The sequence below is a fragment of the Dipteris shenzhenensis genome, chromosome 28, assembly GCF_047967505.1.
Source record: "Dipteris shenzhenensis isolate YYH24624 ecotype China chromosome 28, Dip_SZ_1.0, whole genome shotgun sequence".
Classification (NCBI taxonomy): Eukaryota; Viridiplantae; Streptophyta; class Polypodiopsida; order Gleicheniales; family Dipteridaceae; genus Dipteris; species Dipteris shenzhenensis.
The window spans coordinates 21,454,843-21,472,809 of NC_141623.1; the positions used below are offsets into that span (position 1 = coordinate 21,454,843).

Genomic DNA, 17,967 nt, shown 5'->3' on the forward strand with positions numbered 1-17,967 from the left:
GGAGGCTTGAGATTTCAAGGGAGAACGAAACGGTCGAGAGGGATAGAAGACAAAACGGCCCTAAGGGAATAGAATAGCGGTTTGTAGCCCGACTACACTGTCAAAGTGAGATCCACCGCGGTGGTTGTAGCCCAACTAAACTATCAAGGTGAGAGCCATCACGGTGGTTGGCCCAAATTTTGATTAATTTAAGGCGGTAGTACTGACTTGCATGGTAATGAATGATTAGAGGTGGTGGGAGTGAATCTTATACCATGATGGGATAAGATTCACTCCTAGAAGAAAGGAATGATGGGGTTTGGACATGGGAATGGAAAGATGTAGGGAAGATTCCTTTCTTCTAGGAGTGAATCTTATCCCATGATGGGTTTGGACATGGGAATGGAAAGATGTAGGGAAGATTCCTTTCTTCTAGGAGTGAATCTTATCCCATCTTTCACAATCTTATCCCATCTTTCATGGGAATGGAAAGATGTAGGGAAGATTCCTTTCTTCTAGGAGTGAATCTTATGAAAGATGGGATAAGATAGTATTGGAAAGCCCTCAAAGAGTAGGTTCTAGAAATGCCAAGTCCGACAAGTTTTGAGCTAATCTGCAAAACATTATCCATGCCCCCCTTTTTGGAGAGAATATTCTCAAGGGAAGTCCTTAGAGGGCCCCAAAATGAGCTCCAAATTTCCCTAATGCGAGTCCATGACAAAAGAGTTGACAGATAGAAAGCAAGTAAAGTGGCTTGGAATTAGATGTAGGTAATACTTTGTTGAATACATATGCCAAGTGTTGGAGCATGGAGGATGTACAAAATGTCTTTGGTGAGTTGTTTCACCAAGATGTGGTTTCCTAGAGTGTCATGATTTTCAGGTTATTCCTAGAGGGAAGTGGATGGACTGGCCTTGGAATTGTATACACAAATTCTCTAGAAGGTGTTTGGTCAAGTTGTCAAACTTTCATTGTAGAATTGAAGGCATTGGAAGTGTAGGAGCAAGTTGACGTTAAAGATATTCAATTAGGGTATTTAGAGACAAGTAGTGCCATCTTCTAATAAGCAATGAATATTTAATATATTAAATGAGGTTATTCACAGATATGTAGAAGACTGGATTTGATTCAGATGCCTTTGTACATGCAATGTTGGTGGATGGATATGGTACCACATTGATTGCATATTTGCATAAAGATTTGCATGGAAGAAATGCAATGTCTTTAATCAGTTATCTGATTGTGATGTGGTTTCATGGGCTACAATGATCTTGGGATATGCTGAGTAAGAAGAGGCTATATTGGCTTACATGATGCAAAGAAAACGGTCCAAATGATCGAACTTTTGTTGTTGCCTTTAATTCTTACAATAGCCCAGTAACACTGCAAGAATGGGATCAAGTGGATGGAAGCTATGTGAAAACAAGGTGCTTAGAGAAAGGCAGAGCTATGGACTCCCATGTATTGAATCGTGGATGTGAGTCAGATGTATTTGTTGGAACCATTTTATTGGGCATGTATGTAAAATGTGGGAGCATGGAGGATGCACAAGATATTTTTGATGCAATGGTGCATCATGATACGTTGTATGCCTAGAAGGAAGATGGTGTGCCGGCTTTGGATCTATAGGTACCAAATTACTAACGACTGTCTTTGAGTCATATTCATTTCTAGGTACCACTTTAGTGGATACTTATGTGAAATGTGGGAGCATAGAGGACGCACGTCATGGCTTTGATGAGCTACCTCATTATGATGTGGTTTCCTAGACTACCATGATCTTGAGTTATGCCCAAAAGGAAGACAGTCGGCCTTGAGACCCGGTGGAGCGGGTCGCTAGTCCGTCGTAGACGGCTGCCTGCACTCAACTAGTTTAATAAAGACGGATTCATATTCGTTAGAGGATCACTTAATCACGTGAAGTGGTAACTTCAAATGGTTTAGACATTGTTATAGATGTAAAGAGACTAGGAGTGTTTATGACTCGCACTCGGCACAGTTAAAGTTGCTCAATTCATGTACAGCTGTGACAAGTTACAACGTGTTTGGGCAATCGTGGGGTGGCCAAGAGCCTCAATGAAACTGTTTTCCTGAGCGCCAGCCCGAATGTTTCTGCCATATCCAATTCCTCACGGTGATCGGGTGAACCTGGCAATGCCCAATCGAAGCATTGAATCAGCGTCGCCAGTGTTGTAAGCACCATGCTCAAGCCTAGTGCATACGCAGGGCAGCTCCTCCTTCCGGATCCAAATGGAATCAGCTGAAAATCAAGGCCACGCACCCCCACGCTGCAGGCCGAACCACTCATGAATCTCTCCGGGTTGAACTCCAGTGGCGCTTCCCACACATCGGGATCCCTTGCTATCGCCCACGCATTCACTACCAAGCGCGTATTCTTGGGTAGATGGTAACCTGCAACACAGCAAGGTTCTGTGGATTCGTGGGGTAACAGCAATGGCACGACTGTGTGTAACCGGAGCGTTTCTTTCACAATAGCTTGAAGAAACTTGAGGCGTGAGATGTCAGATTCATGCACGCGTCGACCTTGGCCGACTACTGCATCTAGCTCTACCTGCGCTTTCTCCAAGAGAGCTGGCTTTCGCATGAGCTCAGTCATTGCCCATTCAATGCTGGCGGCCGATGTATCAGTTCCCGCTGCGATCATGTCCTGCACAATTTCGCAACAGGATTGAGCTTCCTTATGCGAGCTTGTAGTATGCAGATTCATAGGGGAGATTTCGTACACTTACCAACATCATTGCCTTGATTGTGTTGTCATCGATTTCTTCAGAGCTATTCCTTTGATTCTCCAGTAGCACGTCCAACAAGTCCAACGCATCTCTAGAGTTTTCCTCTCGTCTCTTACGGTGCTCTTCAATAATCTTCTGGAAAAACCCATCTAATTTTCTGGAAAGAGATCTCATCCTTCGTTCATAACCTTGTAAATCCAGCCAACTGAGATATGGGATGTAGTCTCCAAGGTTGAAGGCTCCACCCAAGACTGACTCTTCTTCGAGTAAAAACCTAATCTCTTTAGCATCCAGGGTTCCCGATTCAAAATACTTTCCACTGAACGCCATCAGAGTGATGGCGTTTGTTGACAATGTTGACATCTTTTCGGTTATGTCCACCGGCTTCCCCTGTTCAGAATGTTCTAAGATGGAAGACAGCATTAATACCGTCTCACTCTCTCGGATGGGGCTCAGATCTTTGATTCGGTTGGGACTAAAAAGTTGGACAATACAGAGCCTACGCAGGTTTCGCCATTTAGGGCCATAGGGAGCAAACGAAAGGTCCCGACCTTCGTACATCACCAGTGAACTGAAAGCCAGCTTGGGGCGGGAAGCAAACACAAGGTCGTGGGTTTTAAGGAACTCTCGAGCCATATCCGCTGAGGAAACAACAACGGTAACGACGGAACCGAGGCGGAGATGCATAATAGGACCATAGAGCTTGGACAGGCGCAGCAAGTCATGGTGGGGGAATTTACCAAGCAGATGCAAGTTCCCGACAAAGGGCCATGAGGGCGGTCCTGGAGGCAAGCGCAGGCGATGCTGTTTGCGGGAAAGGGAACCCAGGAAGGCAAGAGCGAGGAGAAGAATTGCAAAGGCGAGGACAAAACGAGGAGGAAGCCAAGGTGGAAGGAGGAGGATCGCCATGAGAGCGAGTGATGACTGGAAGCGAGCTTGCAGGTGAGCTTGAAGAACATAGTTTATTTGCGTAATCCATGAAAAGTCTTTCAAGAATCTCAAAAGAGATTGAATATGATCCTCGAATGCGACTCCCAATAATGCAACCAAGGTAAATTAGTCAGCACACGACATTGAAATGATCCCTTACATGCGCTTACATTCAATCTCATAATGCAACTTGAGGTGGCCCCAACTCCTCTTGGTTATAACAAGGTCAAAGATACATCTACCATTCAGTAGCCTTGCTTGTGCCTGTGCGTGAGTAAAATGCGTAGAGAGAGCATTAAACTGGAGGTTCCAAGTTGAAAAGGAAGAAGGAGCTTAAGAGTGTGCAAAGAGGAGTAAATGCCAATAGCCCAAAAGTCAGTAAAATGAGTAGAGAGAGCATAAAACTAGAGGTCACAAGGTGAAAAGGAAGAATGAGATTGAGAGTGCACAAAGAGGAGTAAATGCAAAAAAGTCATAAAAGGGCACCCCAAATCATAAATACTCTCTTCCAAAAGCAAAATAACAATAAACCCACCCAAAAAGTACACCAACCAAAAAGTCATAAAAGGGGACCCCAAATCATAAATACTCTCTTCCAAAAGCAAAATAACAATAAACCCACCCAAAAAGTACACCAACCACAAATTAACAGGTAAGAGAGCCTCAGAAGAGAGCATGAATAAAACAATAATTTTATTTCTACCATCTCAAAACCACAACCTTCACGAAGGCCTACCCATGGAGGCAAAAAAGAGTGGGCTATTGCTTGATGCAAACCCTCATTCTTGCATAGCAACCATGCTGAAATTTATTTAACCATATTTCTATTACTTCTCTTTCCATGATGTTCTCCCTCTCTCCCATGATGCCCATACTATTCCCCTTCACTTCCTTCTTCACTCCAAATGCTCCCTCTTCCATGATGTCCATACGATTCCCCCTCCACTTCTTCCTTCATGTCCATGATGTTCTCCCTCTTCTTCCTTCTTCACTCCAAATGCTCCCTCTCCCATGATTTCCATACTATTCCCCCTCCAATTCTTCCTTCATTTCCATTATGCTTTATTCCTTGATGTTCATAGTATCCCTTGCCCTCCTCCCTCTCCTCTCTATTTTCCTTCACCCTTGTCAGTACGATGTTGCCTCCTCCCTCCCCTATTTTGGTTTTGGGGCATGAAGAAGTGTTATGCGCAGGACGGCTCATGCTCGGGGGGGTCACTATGTATAAACCCTCTATATCACGTGCGTTCAAGGCCTATATTTAAAGTCCCTTATCTGTAAAAAATTTCATTAATAAAATGTACCCCTTTTCTATACAAATCTGTAAAATTTTTCCAAAACTATTTTAAATAGTCCCTTATGTATATTTATTTCTGTAAATTTTAGAAATAAAAAAAATCCTTCTGTTGAACTCACGTGATAGGGTTACATATGATGAGTGACCCCCCCGAGGGCTCATGATACTTCCAAATTCCTCAAAAGCATGTGCATGTGCATGCGTGCATGTGTGTGTGCACACACACGTACATGTATGCATCTATCTGCATGTTACATAGTGTGTGTGTTTAGACACACAATTGCATGGGCATGTGTATGTGGATGAGTTTATGCATGCTTGCATGCATGTGTGTATATGTTGCTCGCCCACTACCTATGTGTGTGTTGTGTACACGTGCATGTGTCCGTCTATGCTTGTGTGGATGTGTGCATATATGTGCACATCCATGTCTATATGTACATGTTCATATGTGTGTGTGTGTGTGTGTGTGTGTGCGTGTGTGTGTGTGTGCTCGCACTCGCTCACGTGCACACATACATTTTGTGTAATTTTGGACAAGCAAGGTTTGTCTTCATTGTGCATATTATTTTCTGATGTTCACTTAGCCTATTAGGAGCTTGAGTGGAGGCGAAGGGAATGGATTCCATTTTTTGTGAGATGCTTGCAAAGTTTTCACCCAATCATAATCTAGATGAGGGGATGGAGGAAGCAATATCTGTGTTTTTATCATGGATTTGTGTGTGTGTGTGTGTGTGTGTGTGTGTGATCAAAGCTATGCATAAATATAAAATTTTAGAGAAAGTTTAACTAAATCAAACTCATTTTTTTAGTTTCACAATATTGATAGAATGTACTATGCTATTGTACATTTTCTTTTGGATTTTGAAATAAATAATGTAAATCATGGAGAAATTTTAAAAGTTTTGGCATATAATCATGGTGAATGTTTCAATCATTTAATTTTCTTAGGGCATACAAACTTTTGACACCAACATTAAAGTTTAGCTTCTTAATGGAACTAACTTGAAAAAATCATCCATGGTTTCTATTCTACCTTGAAACTTAGTGGATGTTGCGATAAGCTAAAGCCTAAAGGATGTGCTATATGGTGAGAGAGAAATACTAATTTAAAAGGTTGTCTTGCTACTACCTCGGGGGGTTCACCTCACAAAATTTCAGTGTACCACGTGCATTCAGAAGGAGGGGTATTTTAATTCAAATTTTTTTAAAATTTTAAGAGGATTACAACAACAAGAGGGGTTTTTTAATTCAATTTAGAAAAAAATCACTTAGGTCATAAGTAAATAGGGGTAAATTTGAGTAAAATCACTTAGGTCATAAGTAAAATCACATTTTTATTGGGGGAAATTTTTTAGTTGAGGGGTTTTTTAAATACACTCTTTGAACACACGAGATACATAGGGTTTCTTAGTAGTGTGCACCCCTCGAGGCTACTACACAAGATCAAATGCGGTGATGGAGATGGTTTTTGGTTTGCTTTTTGGGAAATGGGCTTATTCATGTATGTGAATTATCCAAATTAAGGGAAGGGTGGCTTGGCTATCCTTGTCTGGGGCTCTCTTAGTTTTAAGGACCTATTTCATCATTGTGATTGCTGTAGCTACGTGTTTGTAGGGTTTGACTTTGATGTTATAAGTGTTTATGCCTAAATATCCCTTAAGTGAAAGGTGAGTGATGCAAGATGCTAAATTTATTGATGTTAGAGAGAAAGTGGATATTGAGTGGGGATTAGAACGCGATGGAGGGTAGTGATGAAGATAGATCTCATAAAGGTAGCTCGAGTGGCTAGGGGCATTGGGGGTTAGTCAATTGTGTTGGTCTAGATCCTAATAGGTTAAGGGGGTTTTCCTAGAACATCAAAACAAAAGGTGAGGGATTTCATTCATATAGAAGATATAAATTCTATTTATTTGAGGAGGGTTAGTGGATGCATGCATCAATGGGAGGGAAATACCAATTTTGCACATGCATTTCTAATCATGTGCATCTGGTTTGGGGATTTTCCTTATCCCTAGGGGAGGGAAGGTCATCATATGTACCATTTAAATTTAACCAAAATATTTTTCCAATGCCAAAAGGTTCTTTATATGATCCAGTGCAAGTGGTGGTAATGTGGAGCAAATCTATAAGACCATTGCTTCAGATGCAGTGTGACTATATGATGGGTCGTTGGCTGAGCAAGAGAACGGAATTGGTAAAGCTATATGAAGAAGGTTTGAGAACAACTCACTCATCTTAGGGAAGGTTTGTGGTGTGCTATACATTTGGACCCTGTGGATCTAATCTTGGAAACCGTGTTGGTGGAGGTGTACGAGGCTATTTAGGTTGGTGGATTGAAAAGAGCCAAGTGGTGAGGACTAAGAGAAGAAAATTTTGGCTTGTTATATAGGGGAGTACATCTCAAAGATAATTTTTCAAGTGATTAGAGAAAGAAGACAAAGGAAACATACAATTGATCATGTGCTTGAGAATCATGGTAAGCTATTAAATATTTCTAGCATGTTGTGGAGGTCTTCTAAATGGGATTGATCATTGGGGACAAGGAAAGAAAATGGACCCTAATTAATCTTAGACAAGGTGTAGCTTGTTCTTGATTCAATGGGTGCTTAGTTTTTGGAGTTATATAGGCAAGGGCTAGCCAGACAAATCATGCAAGAGGATTTAAGGAAAACATTGAATGTCATGGAGAAAGACAAGTCCCCAGACAGCCACTTCCTAACAAAAGACATTAATGCAAGTTGGGATGCAAGTCTAATGAAGCCATTTCGCAAGTAGAAAAAAAGACTGAGAGTGGCCTATTACAGTGATGAATACATCCTACAAGGTAATGGCAAACAAAATGGCCCTCAAAATTAGGGAGATCTGCATGCAAATGGTTGATCATGAGTAGAAGGGCTTCATCCAAGTGAGGGACAAATTTAAAAATGTCCTAAATGTTACAAGCACCTTGGGGTTATGCATGATATTTTGGTCAATACTTTGTCTTCTTTGGGTTTGATCTAGTTAAGGCCTATGATAGGACCAATGGGACTTCATTAGTGTAGCATCCTGAGGGGGCCACTAAGCAATAAGTAATGTAGCACGTGTGATCAAGAGAAGGGGTCTTATATCTTTGTAGAGTTACATAAAACATACATACATAAGGGGTTTTTTAATTCAAAGAGTGAAAATTTTAATATATAAGGGATACCTTTATACTCCTTTAGTCATCATAAATTTACAAAAGTAGTGTATATAGGTTATAAAAATCCATATGTAGGGTTTTTTAAAATACCCCTTGATCACACATGCTATATGGGTTTTTTACCTAGAGTCCCCCCTGGGGGTAGCGCTAAATCACTTGAGGGTTTGGCTCTACCTTTGTCTAGGTGGTGAATTCTTTATTTGCATCCTTGTGTGTCAACAATGGATCATGGGATGGTTGGTTGTTTTGCATTATATAGGTTTGTTAGACAGTGATGACTCCTCTATTGTTCACATCATTCTCTGTGCTCTAATAATCCTCATGAAAAAGGGTGTGGAGGGAGGGCTGATCAATGGAGTAGCACTACCATTGAGAAAACAAGTTTGTTTCCAATAGTTGTTGATGCTATTGTGGCCTTCTCAAGAAAGTCCCAAGATAATGTCTCCAATTTGTTTCACGATTTCAAAGGGTTTTTCAGGTTTAGATGAGAATATTAGATCTAAAGCTTTTTTGCTCGACCTTTGAGGTAGAAGAATGATTTTTTGGTGAAGCGGGTTGGGATGGGGGAGAAAATTAGCTATCTAAGTCCTCCCTTGGGGTTGGTGAGACCTTCCTTAAGGAAGAGGCAAGTGATTGGTTTAAGAATAAATTCAAGAAAGAATATGCAACTATCATGGGTTGGAATGCTAGGGTGCTCATAATACTTTGTGTCTTGGTAATAGCCACAACACATTTTGCCTCATCACAAAACTTTAGGAGAGGCCACTGGATGGAGATAGTGACAACTATGAGCCTTCTTGTGGGAACAAGAGGGGGGCAAATTTTGTATGCACTATATTCCATGGGAGGCATTAAAAGCACCCAACTTTATGGGGCTACTTAATGTAGGTCTTAGGAATGTTTCTTTTTCCACATCATCATGAATAAGGGAAAAAGGATATGATCTAAAATTAGTTTTGTAAGAAGGAGAGAATCCCTGTAAGTTTGGTGAGGAGAGAATGTGACATAGAAGGAATGTAAGGAAGTTGGGCATCCATGTAATAAAGAATGGAGTTTCATGAGCATCACCCTCTCCCTTTGTGACTTCTTGCATCAACACTATGGTATCATAGCTAAGACAATATTCTGGTTCAAAGTGTGCTTGAGCACGGCGCATTTCATTTTTGGGTGACATATGAAGGGTGCTCAAAGGCACAGTTGACATAGTGTGTGTATTGGGCCAAAGTTCTACTACTTCTGTGTGGCGAGAGGCTAGATCAAGTTCAATTGTGGAGAAAGGATATGATTCTTTTATCAGTTCAAGTAGATGAAGTAAGGGGACCTTAAATTACATAATCTAAGGACCTTGCAAAGTATCATACCCATTGGATATCATTTGCATGGTTGGGCTTGCATATTTTCCTTTTTTTCACCATGGATATTTCCAACCATTATGATATCTTTTACAGGCCTTAAACTTGCACACTTTAATGCCCATTCAAAGAATCATGTACCCATCGGATAGCATCTACAAGGTTGGGCATGACATCCTGAAGGACAACCATTTGTGCTATTCAGAGGCATTTCCTACACCTTGGTGGCCTTGGTCTTGCAAGTTGCTACTGTGGGATGTGAGCTAGGATTTTTTGAAGTCACTCATGGGTGTTTGGGATCAATTCATACTCACACATATGTAGATGGATCTGTTTTCTAGTATGGTATATTGGTTCCTAATTGGATCACCCAATTATATAGCTTCTTCTTATTAGTGCGTAAATCAAGGGTGTCTTGGAAAAGTAAGCCTATGCAAGATGTTACAAGGCTGATCTATAGTGGGTTAATAAAAAATAAATCTTTTCTCATCTTCTTAAAGCAAAGTGGAATATGAAGAGGTTCTTGAGGTGGTGGAGGACTCGATTTGCTTTCCAACAACGATAGCTTCTTGCTATGAAAACTCTTCACATGTGGTTTCAAGTTCATGAGAGTTTCTTTAGATGGCTAGGGGTGAATGATAAATTTCCATTATGTGGTGGTGGAAGATATTCCTCATCTCTTGTGGTGACACTGGGTTCCCCATGGCAAAATTATGGGAAGGGAAAATTTGAGAAGTGTGGATGATGGTAGATTTTTGTTGGGGATTAGGTGGAGGGAAGATATCATATGAGACCATATGCCACTCTCTATGTTTGCAACTTGGTGCCTTATCGCTGAATTTTTATGCTTATTGCAATTGGGTCATTCAAAAACAAGTTTTGTTAAAAACAAATGTGAGTAAAAGCTACAAAGAGCAAGTGATTGAGGCATCTCTAAAGCGATCTAGCTTATTCAGGCATGTGATCAGATCTCAAGTTGTGCGTTTTTATTGTATGTGAGTTCTCTATCTATCCATAGCTCTCAACCTGACTGGCTCATAACATAGTATAAGAAGTGCGCCCCTAGTACTTAGCCATTTGTTTATGGCATGTTTTCTATTTTTCTTTTTAAAAAAAAAATTGTGTTGTTTTCTATTCATGAGGCGATTTTTCTTTATAAAGCATATAATATTGATATCATTACTAGATGTTCACATATCAACCCAAGACACTCACTAGATATGACATTACATTTGATAATCAAAACACACAAAATCATATAATCTTCAAAAATAACTATTTTTTGCATATTAAGACAATTTCTTAGGGGAAATGAGTTTTCTGGGAAAAGGAACTATATGCCAATTTTAACTTATGAAATTTAAAAGGCACATGACCATGAAATATAGTAGTTGAGGGCATCATGTTGAATGGAATGCTTACAAAAGTTGACTTCCAACAAAGAAAAGAAACAAAGGTTTTCACTAAGAGAGAAATCTTGTGACAGGTTCAACTTTCTTTCCAAACATTTTCGTACTGGAGGCTTGCCATAATTAAAATCCATAATTACTATTACTAACCAATCTCGCTAACACCCTAGATTTGTGGGAGACCATTAGTGGTTGATAGTTCATTTAAAAGGGGCTATCTCGTAGCATCTATCCATGAATAAGTGTGTGGAGACACCTTGGAGACTCAACACTCCTTGAATGGTTCTCCTCCCTCACATACAATTCTTTTGTCCATTACTTCTTCCAATGATAAAACTAGAGCATTAGATATTAAGATGTCAAGGCAGATGTCATGTCCTTTTGCAAAGAGGCAAGCTCAATAGTTGAATCATGAGTAGGCAAGAACTATTGGGAAAACCTATTTTCCATGTCATTTATCATTGCATAGGTTATGTGATTACGCAGGGATTATGTATGCATGTGTGTGTGGCCACACTATGTGTGTGTGTGTGTGTCTCTAGTTGGTGTGACTAGATTAGGTGGTAGAAGGTTCCAGTAGGTGTGATTGAGAGATTCTTGGATCCTACACTACTACACAGGGGCCTTGTTCCGATGATTAAGCGCCGATGTTTAGCATGCGCAGTGTGCTAATCATCTCGAAATGTACGGCGGGATTAAAAAGGGTGGTATATACCGACCTTTACAAGTCTATCAAAGGTTGGTATATACCGACCTTTGACAGAAGTGTAAAGGTCGGTATATACCGACTCTGAGACACTTTCCTATACCGACCTTTAACAAAGAGTGTTTTTCCCTATACCGACCTTTAATAGAGAGTGTTTACCAATGAAAAATAATAATTCTTTTCATACATGTTTGATCCTTTGAAAGAATAAAAACACAAGAGCATGTATATCAAGTTTGAAGCTCATATATTCATGTCCAAGTTTGAGATGAAAAAAATCAATCAAGAGCATTTACATCAATGGCTTCATTGTCAGCCAAGCCCTGCATGCCAAACAAGTCTATCTCCAAGTCTATATCGAGTTGATCTCCTATATCATCATTGTACTCTGGCATCGTACGTTCACCTAAGACTTGATATTGTATTCCCCTTCTTCAATAAAGTCGGGTGATTCTTGATCGTCATCTTCTTCCTCAATATCATGATCTCCATCTTCCTCCCGTACGATGTCATTATGTGCATCTTTTTCTTGGCTCATATTGTGATCTTCATCTTCTTCACTAGATCCATCTGGATTAATTGGATCCGGCATTGGTAGTGGCATGATCTCCATATCCACATCTCTATCTTCAAAAATCTGTTTATTTGTGGTGCAACTTGGATCATGTACCACCATCTTGGATCAGAATGATCCGGATGAAAAACCACCTATATTGAAGATAGGTGTCAAATGCCATCAATTATATGAATTTATGCTTAAATAGGTACGATCACCAATTGATCTTAAAAAATGAAAGCATTTGATTAATTAAATCTTTAGTATGCACCTACTCACAATGCTCAGGAAGAACAAAAGTATCACTTTCATTGGTCCAAAGCTTGGTGGAGTCTACAGTCGCAGAGAAACCACTACTGTCTTTCCTCATTGTATCATGGGGATCGTTGTAAATAGTTCTAAACCATTTTACATCAAGAATGAAAATACTAAATCGTCTGAAATCGATTTCATAGTCTAAATATTAGCCCAACCAACTTGGTAAAGCCTCTAAATTAGCCCTTGGGCTAAAATTCGCCCCTAATGTTTTCCCTGCTGCAATGCTAGGCATAGGAACTCTTATCCTCTCTTCTCCCCACTCTTTTTTCCTCTATTCTCTTTTTTCTCCTTCTGCTCTTTTCCTTTTCCCCTCTCTTCTCTTCTCTTTTCCTCTCTTTCCCTCTCTTCCCCTCTCTTCTCTTATTTCCTCTCTTCTCTTTTCTCCTATCTCTTCTCTTCTTTCCTCTCTTCCCCTCTCTTCTCTTCTCTCTTTTCCTCTCTTCTCCCCTCTCTTATTTCCTCTCCTTTCTCTCTCTCCTCCTCTCTTTTTCCTCCCTCTTTACCCTCTCTTCTCTTATCTCTTTTCCTCTCTCTTCCTTTGTTTTCCCCTCGCTTCTCCTCTCTCTTCTCCTCTCTTCTCCCCTCTCTTATTTCCTCTCCTTCATCTCTTTTCTTGGGTAACATTTTTAGGCAAGGGGACCCAGGTGAGCGGCCACAGTTTAGGCAAGCGAACCCAGGCGAGCGGGTATTGTATAGGCGAGCGGTCACACTCTTTGCGAACACAAGTAGTGAAAGCCTTCTCCCCACCATGGGGGGTTACTCTCCATGCAACAAGCTATAGAATCTCCACCTCCTGCCATGTATGTGTGCTCCTTTCTCTCCGAGGTGGGCTTGAATGAGCTATGGAGTTTGTGAACCCAACACCACACAATCAACAAGGTTTCGGAACATGTCTTTCGGACATGATATAGTTGGGTAACTATGTTGCCTCCACCCAAGTGATGATCCTTGCCTCCAAATGTACTCTTGATCCACCAAAGTACATGAAGTCTAGCAAGAAGGGAGCATAGAGGAAGGAAACTACCTTGGGGTGGAGAGGTCCTCGGTGGTGAGCTCTTCCTTAAAAGAGATGCGTACCTGGCTTTAACTAGTTTTTGCTCTCTTAGCATTGGTCGAGGGCATAGCCCATGGTCGACCCCCCTCCCCTTTTTTTTGTACTCCCTTGGTCCCCTTTGTTTTTTGGCGGCTTGACCAGCCCTGCAAATAATAATAATAATAATAAATAAATAAATAATTGCTCTGGGCTGAGCCATTTGCACCCGGCGCAAATGGCCTTGCCTTCAGCCAACCTTGCCTTCAGCACCCAATCTCCCCTGCAGCAACAAACCTGTGAATTTTCCCCCTCAGAGATGATCCCTCGGTTGATCATCACGATCAACAGCATCTCCTACTCCTCCTAATGCTATTGTTGCTTGCCATCGATGTCTGCCCCTCCTCCGGGAGGACTCCATGGCATGACTCGACCCTCCTCGCTCTGTAAATCTTGGCACAGCACGCAAGCTCTTCATCCGCTCGCCGATGCTATGCACAAATGCCACGATGCATTCTCTTAGAAATGGGCTCTGTCATCACAGGTGCTGCTGTGCCCTGGAGAATTCTGAGGGCTGAATGACATGGATCCATGGGGTGTCATCGATTCGTGAGCTTGAATTTTTGCATCCAAAGGGTTACGATTGGTGGTGTTGTGCATCGAGAAGGGGAGTGTTGCTCATCGTCACCTGCTGATCATGGAGAGCTTAGTGATGACTTTGATGGATTGCCAAATTTCTCGATTGATTGTCACTTCCAACCACAGAATCGGCTGGAGGGGGGTGCATTAAGGCAGACAAGGAGACGGATTTATGTGAGACAAGTGACACCACATGGGGGGTTTCCATTTTCCGAGCAAAAACCCTCGAGTGACGAGCGGACAAAAGGGAGGAGGGGTCAAAATATATAGGCTCAAGTCATTTTTGGGGAGCAAAAAAATCCAAATTATTTCAAGGAATATGTAAGTAAATATGAAATACTGATAAATAGATATAGATGTAAATATACCTTTATATAATATACATATATAATGTCCAAGTGGTGACTTATTTTATCACTTTCAAAAATCCTTTCTTTTCCTTTCACCATTGGTTGGATCATGAAGTTTTGAGCAAATATCCTCTTTGCAATTCCTCAGGATGACTTAGAAAATAATATAATACCTTTTAAATCTACCCTCTAAGTGTATTTTTCCATAGGAATATGGTTTGAAGAGCTTGCCCCAACCCTATTCCGCCAACAGAATACTCTTGGAGAGCCTACGCAGAAGGGGTCATAACTTTTTCTCCTTATCTCAGATTGAGGAGCTGTTAAAAAAAAAATGTTCAAAATTTCATGATCTATGCAATGGTAGCTTAAAATTATACTTTTTATCGGTATAAAAGAGAAAATTTGAAATTTTCAAGATGTATATGAGAGTTACAACTTCTCCCTAACTCATATTATGGTAGGAAGGAGTTCAGTAGAGACCACATTTCCTTAAAAGTACTTAGGTTTGGAGAGTTGGGAATATTTTGAAAATCCCTTCCTTGCCTTCCCATATTTGATAATGTATGAGAGATTAATTTATGATCGATTATGATGGCCTCAAGTATGATGTATCCAATATCTTTTTCCTACTCATCCAAGGAATATGGTACACATTGTTATATGAGAGCTTTAAATATGGGATTGCTAAAGATTAGGGAAACTCTTTTAAATTGATTTAATTACCATAATCCTCAAAAGAGAGTATGGTAGGGAGGTATTTATAGGAGTTTCTAAAGTGTTCACTATTTGTTCATATATAGATGATGTTCTCTAAAATGAGGATTATAATGAAAAATAAGTAAGTATATGGTTCCATAAATGAGAAATTAGAAAAGAATTGTATATTCCTTTGAGAAGTATACAAGCATGGTTGGTGTGAAAAATTATCGCTCGGACTTTTCTGCTCATAGGTCTTTGCTCAGAAAGTGTGCACATCCCACCACATGCCTGTTTGTTGCCAAAATTTCACAGTCGAGATGATTGCATCTACCAACGAGATTTCAAGGCCTTCTCAATTCCTGCTCTCTTTCCTTCTCTCTTTTCCTCTCTTTCCTTCTCTTTCCCTCTCTTTTCTTCCTCTCTTTCATTCTCTCTTTTCCTCTCTTTTCTCATCTCTTTTCCTCCTCTCTTTCCTTCTCTCTTTTCCTTCTCTCTTTCATTCTCTCCTTTCCTCTCTTTTCCTCTCTTTCCTTCTCTCTTCTCCTCTCTTTTCTCCTCTCTTTTCCTCTCTTTTCCTCTCTTCTCTTCTCTCTTTCCTTCTCTCTTTTCCTCCTCTCTTTCCTCCTCTCTTTTCCTCCTCTCTTTCCTTCTCTCTTTTCCTCCTCTATTTCATTTTCTCTTTTCCTCTCTTTTCTCCTCTCCTTTCCTCTCTTTTCATCTCTTCCCTACCTATCTTTCCTTCTCTCTTTTCCTCTCTTTCCTTCTCTCTTTTGCTCCTCTCTTTCCTTCTCTCTTTTCCTCTCTTTCCTTCTCTTTTCATAGTTTTAGTAAATTGAATTTGAGTTTCAAGTAATAAATTGTCTTTGAAGTAAATTGTCTTTTTGCTTCTTAGCCGCTCTTGTGTTTGTTTTTGTTTTCATGTTTGTGTCTATGTTTGTCCAAACTCCCCAAATTAGACATGGCATCACGTCGCACGTCCAAAGGGTATGGAACCCCTCGTAGGAGGAGACATTATGATTTGTACCCTCGAGAGGACTTTGATTGCACTCAGTCGACTCCTCAGGGGCCTACCCTTGTGACTACCCCTAGGACTACCCTTGGGCCGACTCCACTCGGGCCTAGCACTATGACTACCCCTCGGAAAACTCCTTTGCTAGCAGCCCATGTCTTTGTCAGGAGTCTCGACGAGTTTGTTGCATCCTTGAGTGATATGGATGCAGTGCTATTCTTCTCTCTGCTATCCTAGAGGACCTTAGCTATTCCCTCTCCTACATCCCTCAGGGGTAGATTAGGGCCATCAATGGTTGACCTACTTTAAACCATCCCTTGTAGCCCCTTTGACCGAGGGGTCATCACCTAGGCATACACATCATAGGTCTAGGAAGAGTGGTAAGGGTCGAGGCTACTGTGGTGGCTGGAGGGATGTAGACAAGTCATCACAATCACATCCCTACATGTCTAAACTTTGTCATGAGACCCAGTACCAGTTAGGTCCCTTGCCCTCTCCACTCACAGGCAGAGGCACCCCAGATCCCACTCCCTCTGCTACTCCTCACTCCGTAAGTGCTCGCAATACCACCCTCACTCTAGCTCTACTACTACCACTCCCCTGCCCAAGGACCTTTACTATGAGATCACTATGGGTAAAGAAATCATAGAAAATAAAAAGGGAAATCAAGTGCTAGCCGCCATGGGGTGGTTGATGAGACACCATTTCAAGAGCGGCATAACACTTGACTGACAAAACTAGGATGATAGAAAGAAGAAGGCAGTCATCGAGGAATTGAGAAGACAATTCCCTAACCCCCTAAGTGGGATGACACGTACATGCGAGAGCGCATGTGTGTTGTCTTGAAGCATCACAGGTTGGAACTGTAAGACGCCATCATGATTTTTTTGAAGGAGGATCTGAGGGACACATCCACAAAGTTTGACAATCAGAGGAGGGTTGCGGGGAGACAGATGGACACCATAGGTGCTTCGTACCTCGGCAATGGTAGATGGGCCGCGTTCGAGGCATGTATGGTAAGTCTACCTCTCATTCAATTTATTGTTCTATTTGTTTTATTACATATTGCATGCAATTTATCTAACTCTCATAATTTGGGTCCACAACAATCTACGCTTGGTCGCCATCCCACAAACAAAGAGACGAACCATGCAATCCACATAGGAGTGAAGAAGTGGTTTATTGAGATGGAAATGCAAGGAGTGGCAGTCAATTGTGCTGCTGCGGTGGCTACTCACTCAATATACTCCAACTTGTAATATCACTTTTTAATTTGTTTTATTCTTTAAGTTCCAATCTAATTTCAAATTAAAATGGTTTCACTCTTAGGGTGCAAGCTCAAGTGTCCCATCAGCAGAGGCAAGCGGTGATGACGAGGAGTTAGTTCTCAGGGGATTTGGCTTAGACGTCAACAAGGGCCAGGGATCAGGTGGAGGTCACGAGGGCGAGGACAATGGTGATGATGAGACGACGACTGATTCGACGAGTAGTAGTAGTAGTAGTAGTAGTAGCAGTAGTAGTAGTAGCAGTAGTAGTAGTAGTTTCTATATACTTCAGCATGTATATGCTTTTGTCTGTCATCTCATTTGAGCGATTTTGTATCACCCTTTTTGAAAGGAAAGTTTTGTAACATACAAGGTTGCATATACTTCGGCATGTATATGCTTTTGTCTGTCGGCTTGTTTGAGAGATTTTGTATCACCCTTTTTGCAAGGGAAATTTTGTAACAAACAAGGTTTGAGAGTTTTATCTCGCC

General features: G+C 41.1%; 1 protein-coding gene across 1 annotated transcript; it reads right to left on the reverse strand.

Moving 5' to 3' along the window:
* Positions 1–1,923: 1,923 nt before the first annotated feature.
* Positions 1,924–3,696, reverse strand: LOC147883312 (flavonoid 3',5'-hydroxylase 1-like). Its single transcript, XM_087399580.1, has 2 exons — positions 2,730–3,696; positions 1,924–2,647 (listed from the first exon to the last, which is right to left on the reverse strand). The coding sequence occupies exons 1-2, from the start codon at positions 3,636–3,638 to the stop codon at positions 1,994–1,996; spliced, it is 1,563 nt and encodes a 520-aa protein (XP_087255706.1). The 5' UTR covers positions 3,639–3,696; the 3' UTR covers positions 1,924–1,993.
* Positions 3,697–17,967: the final 14,271 nt, after the last annotated feature.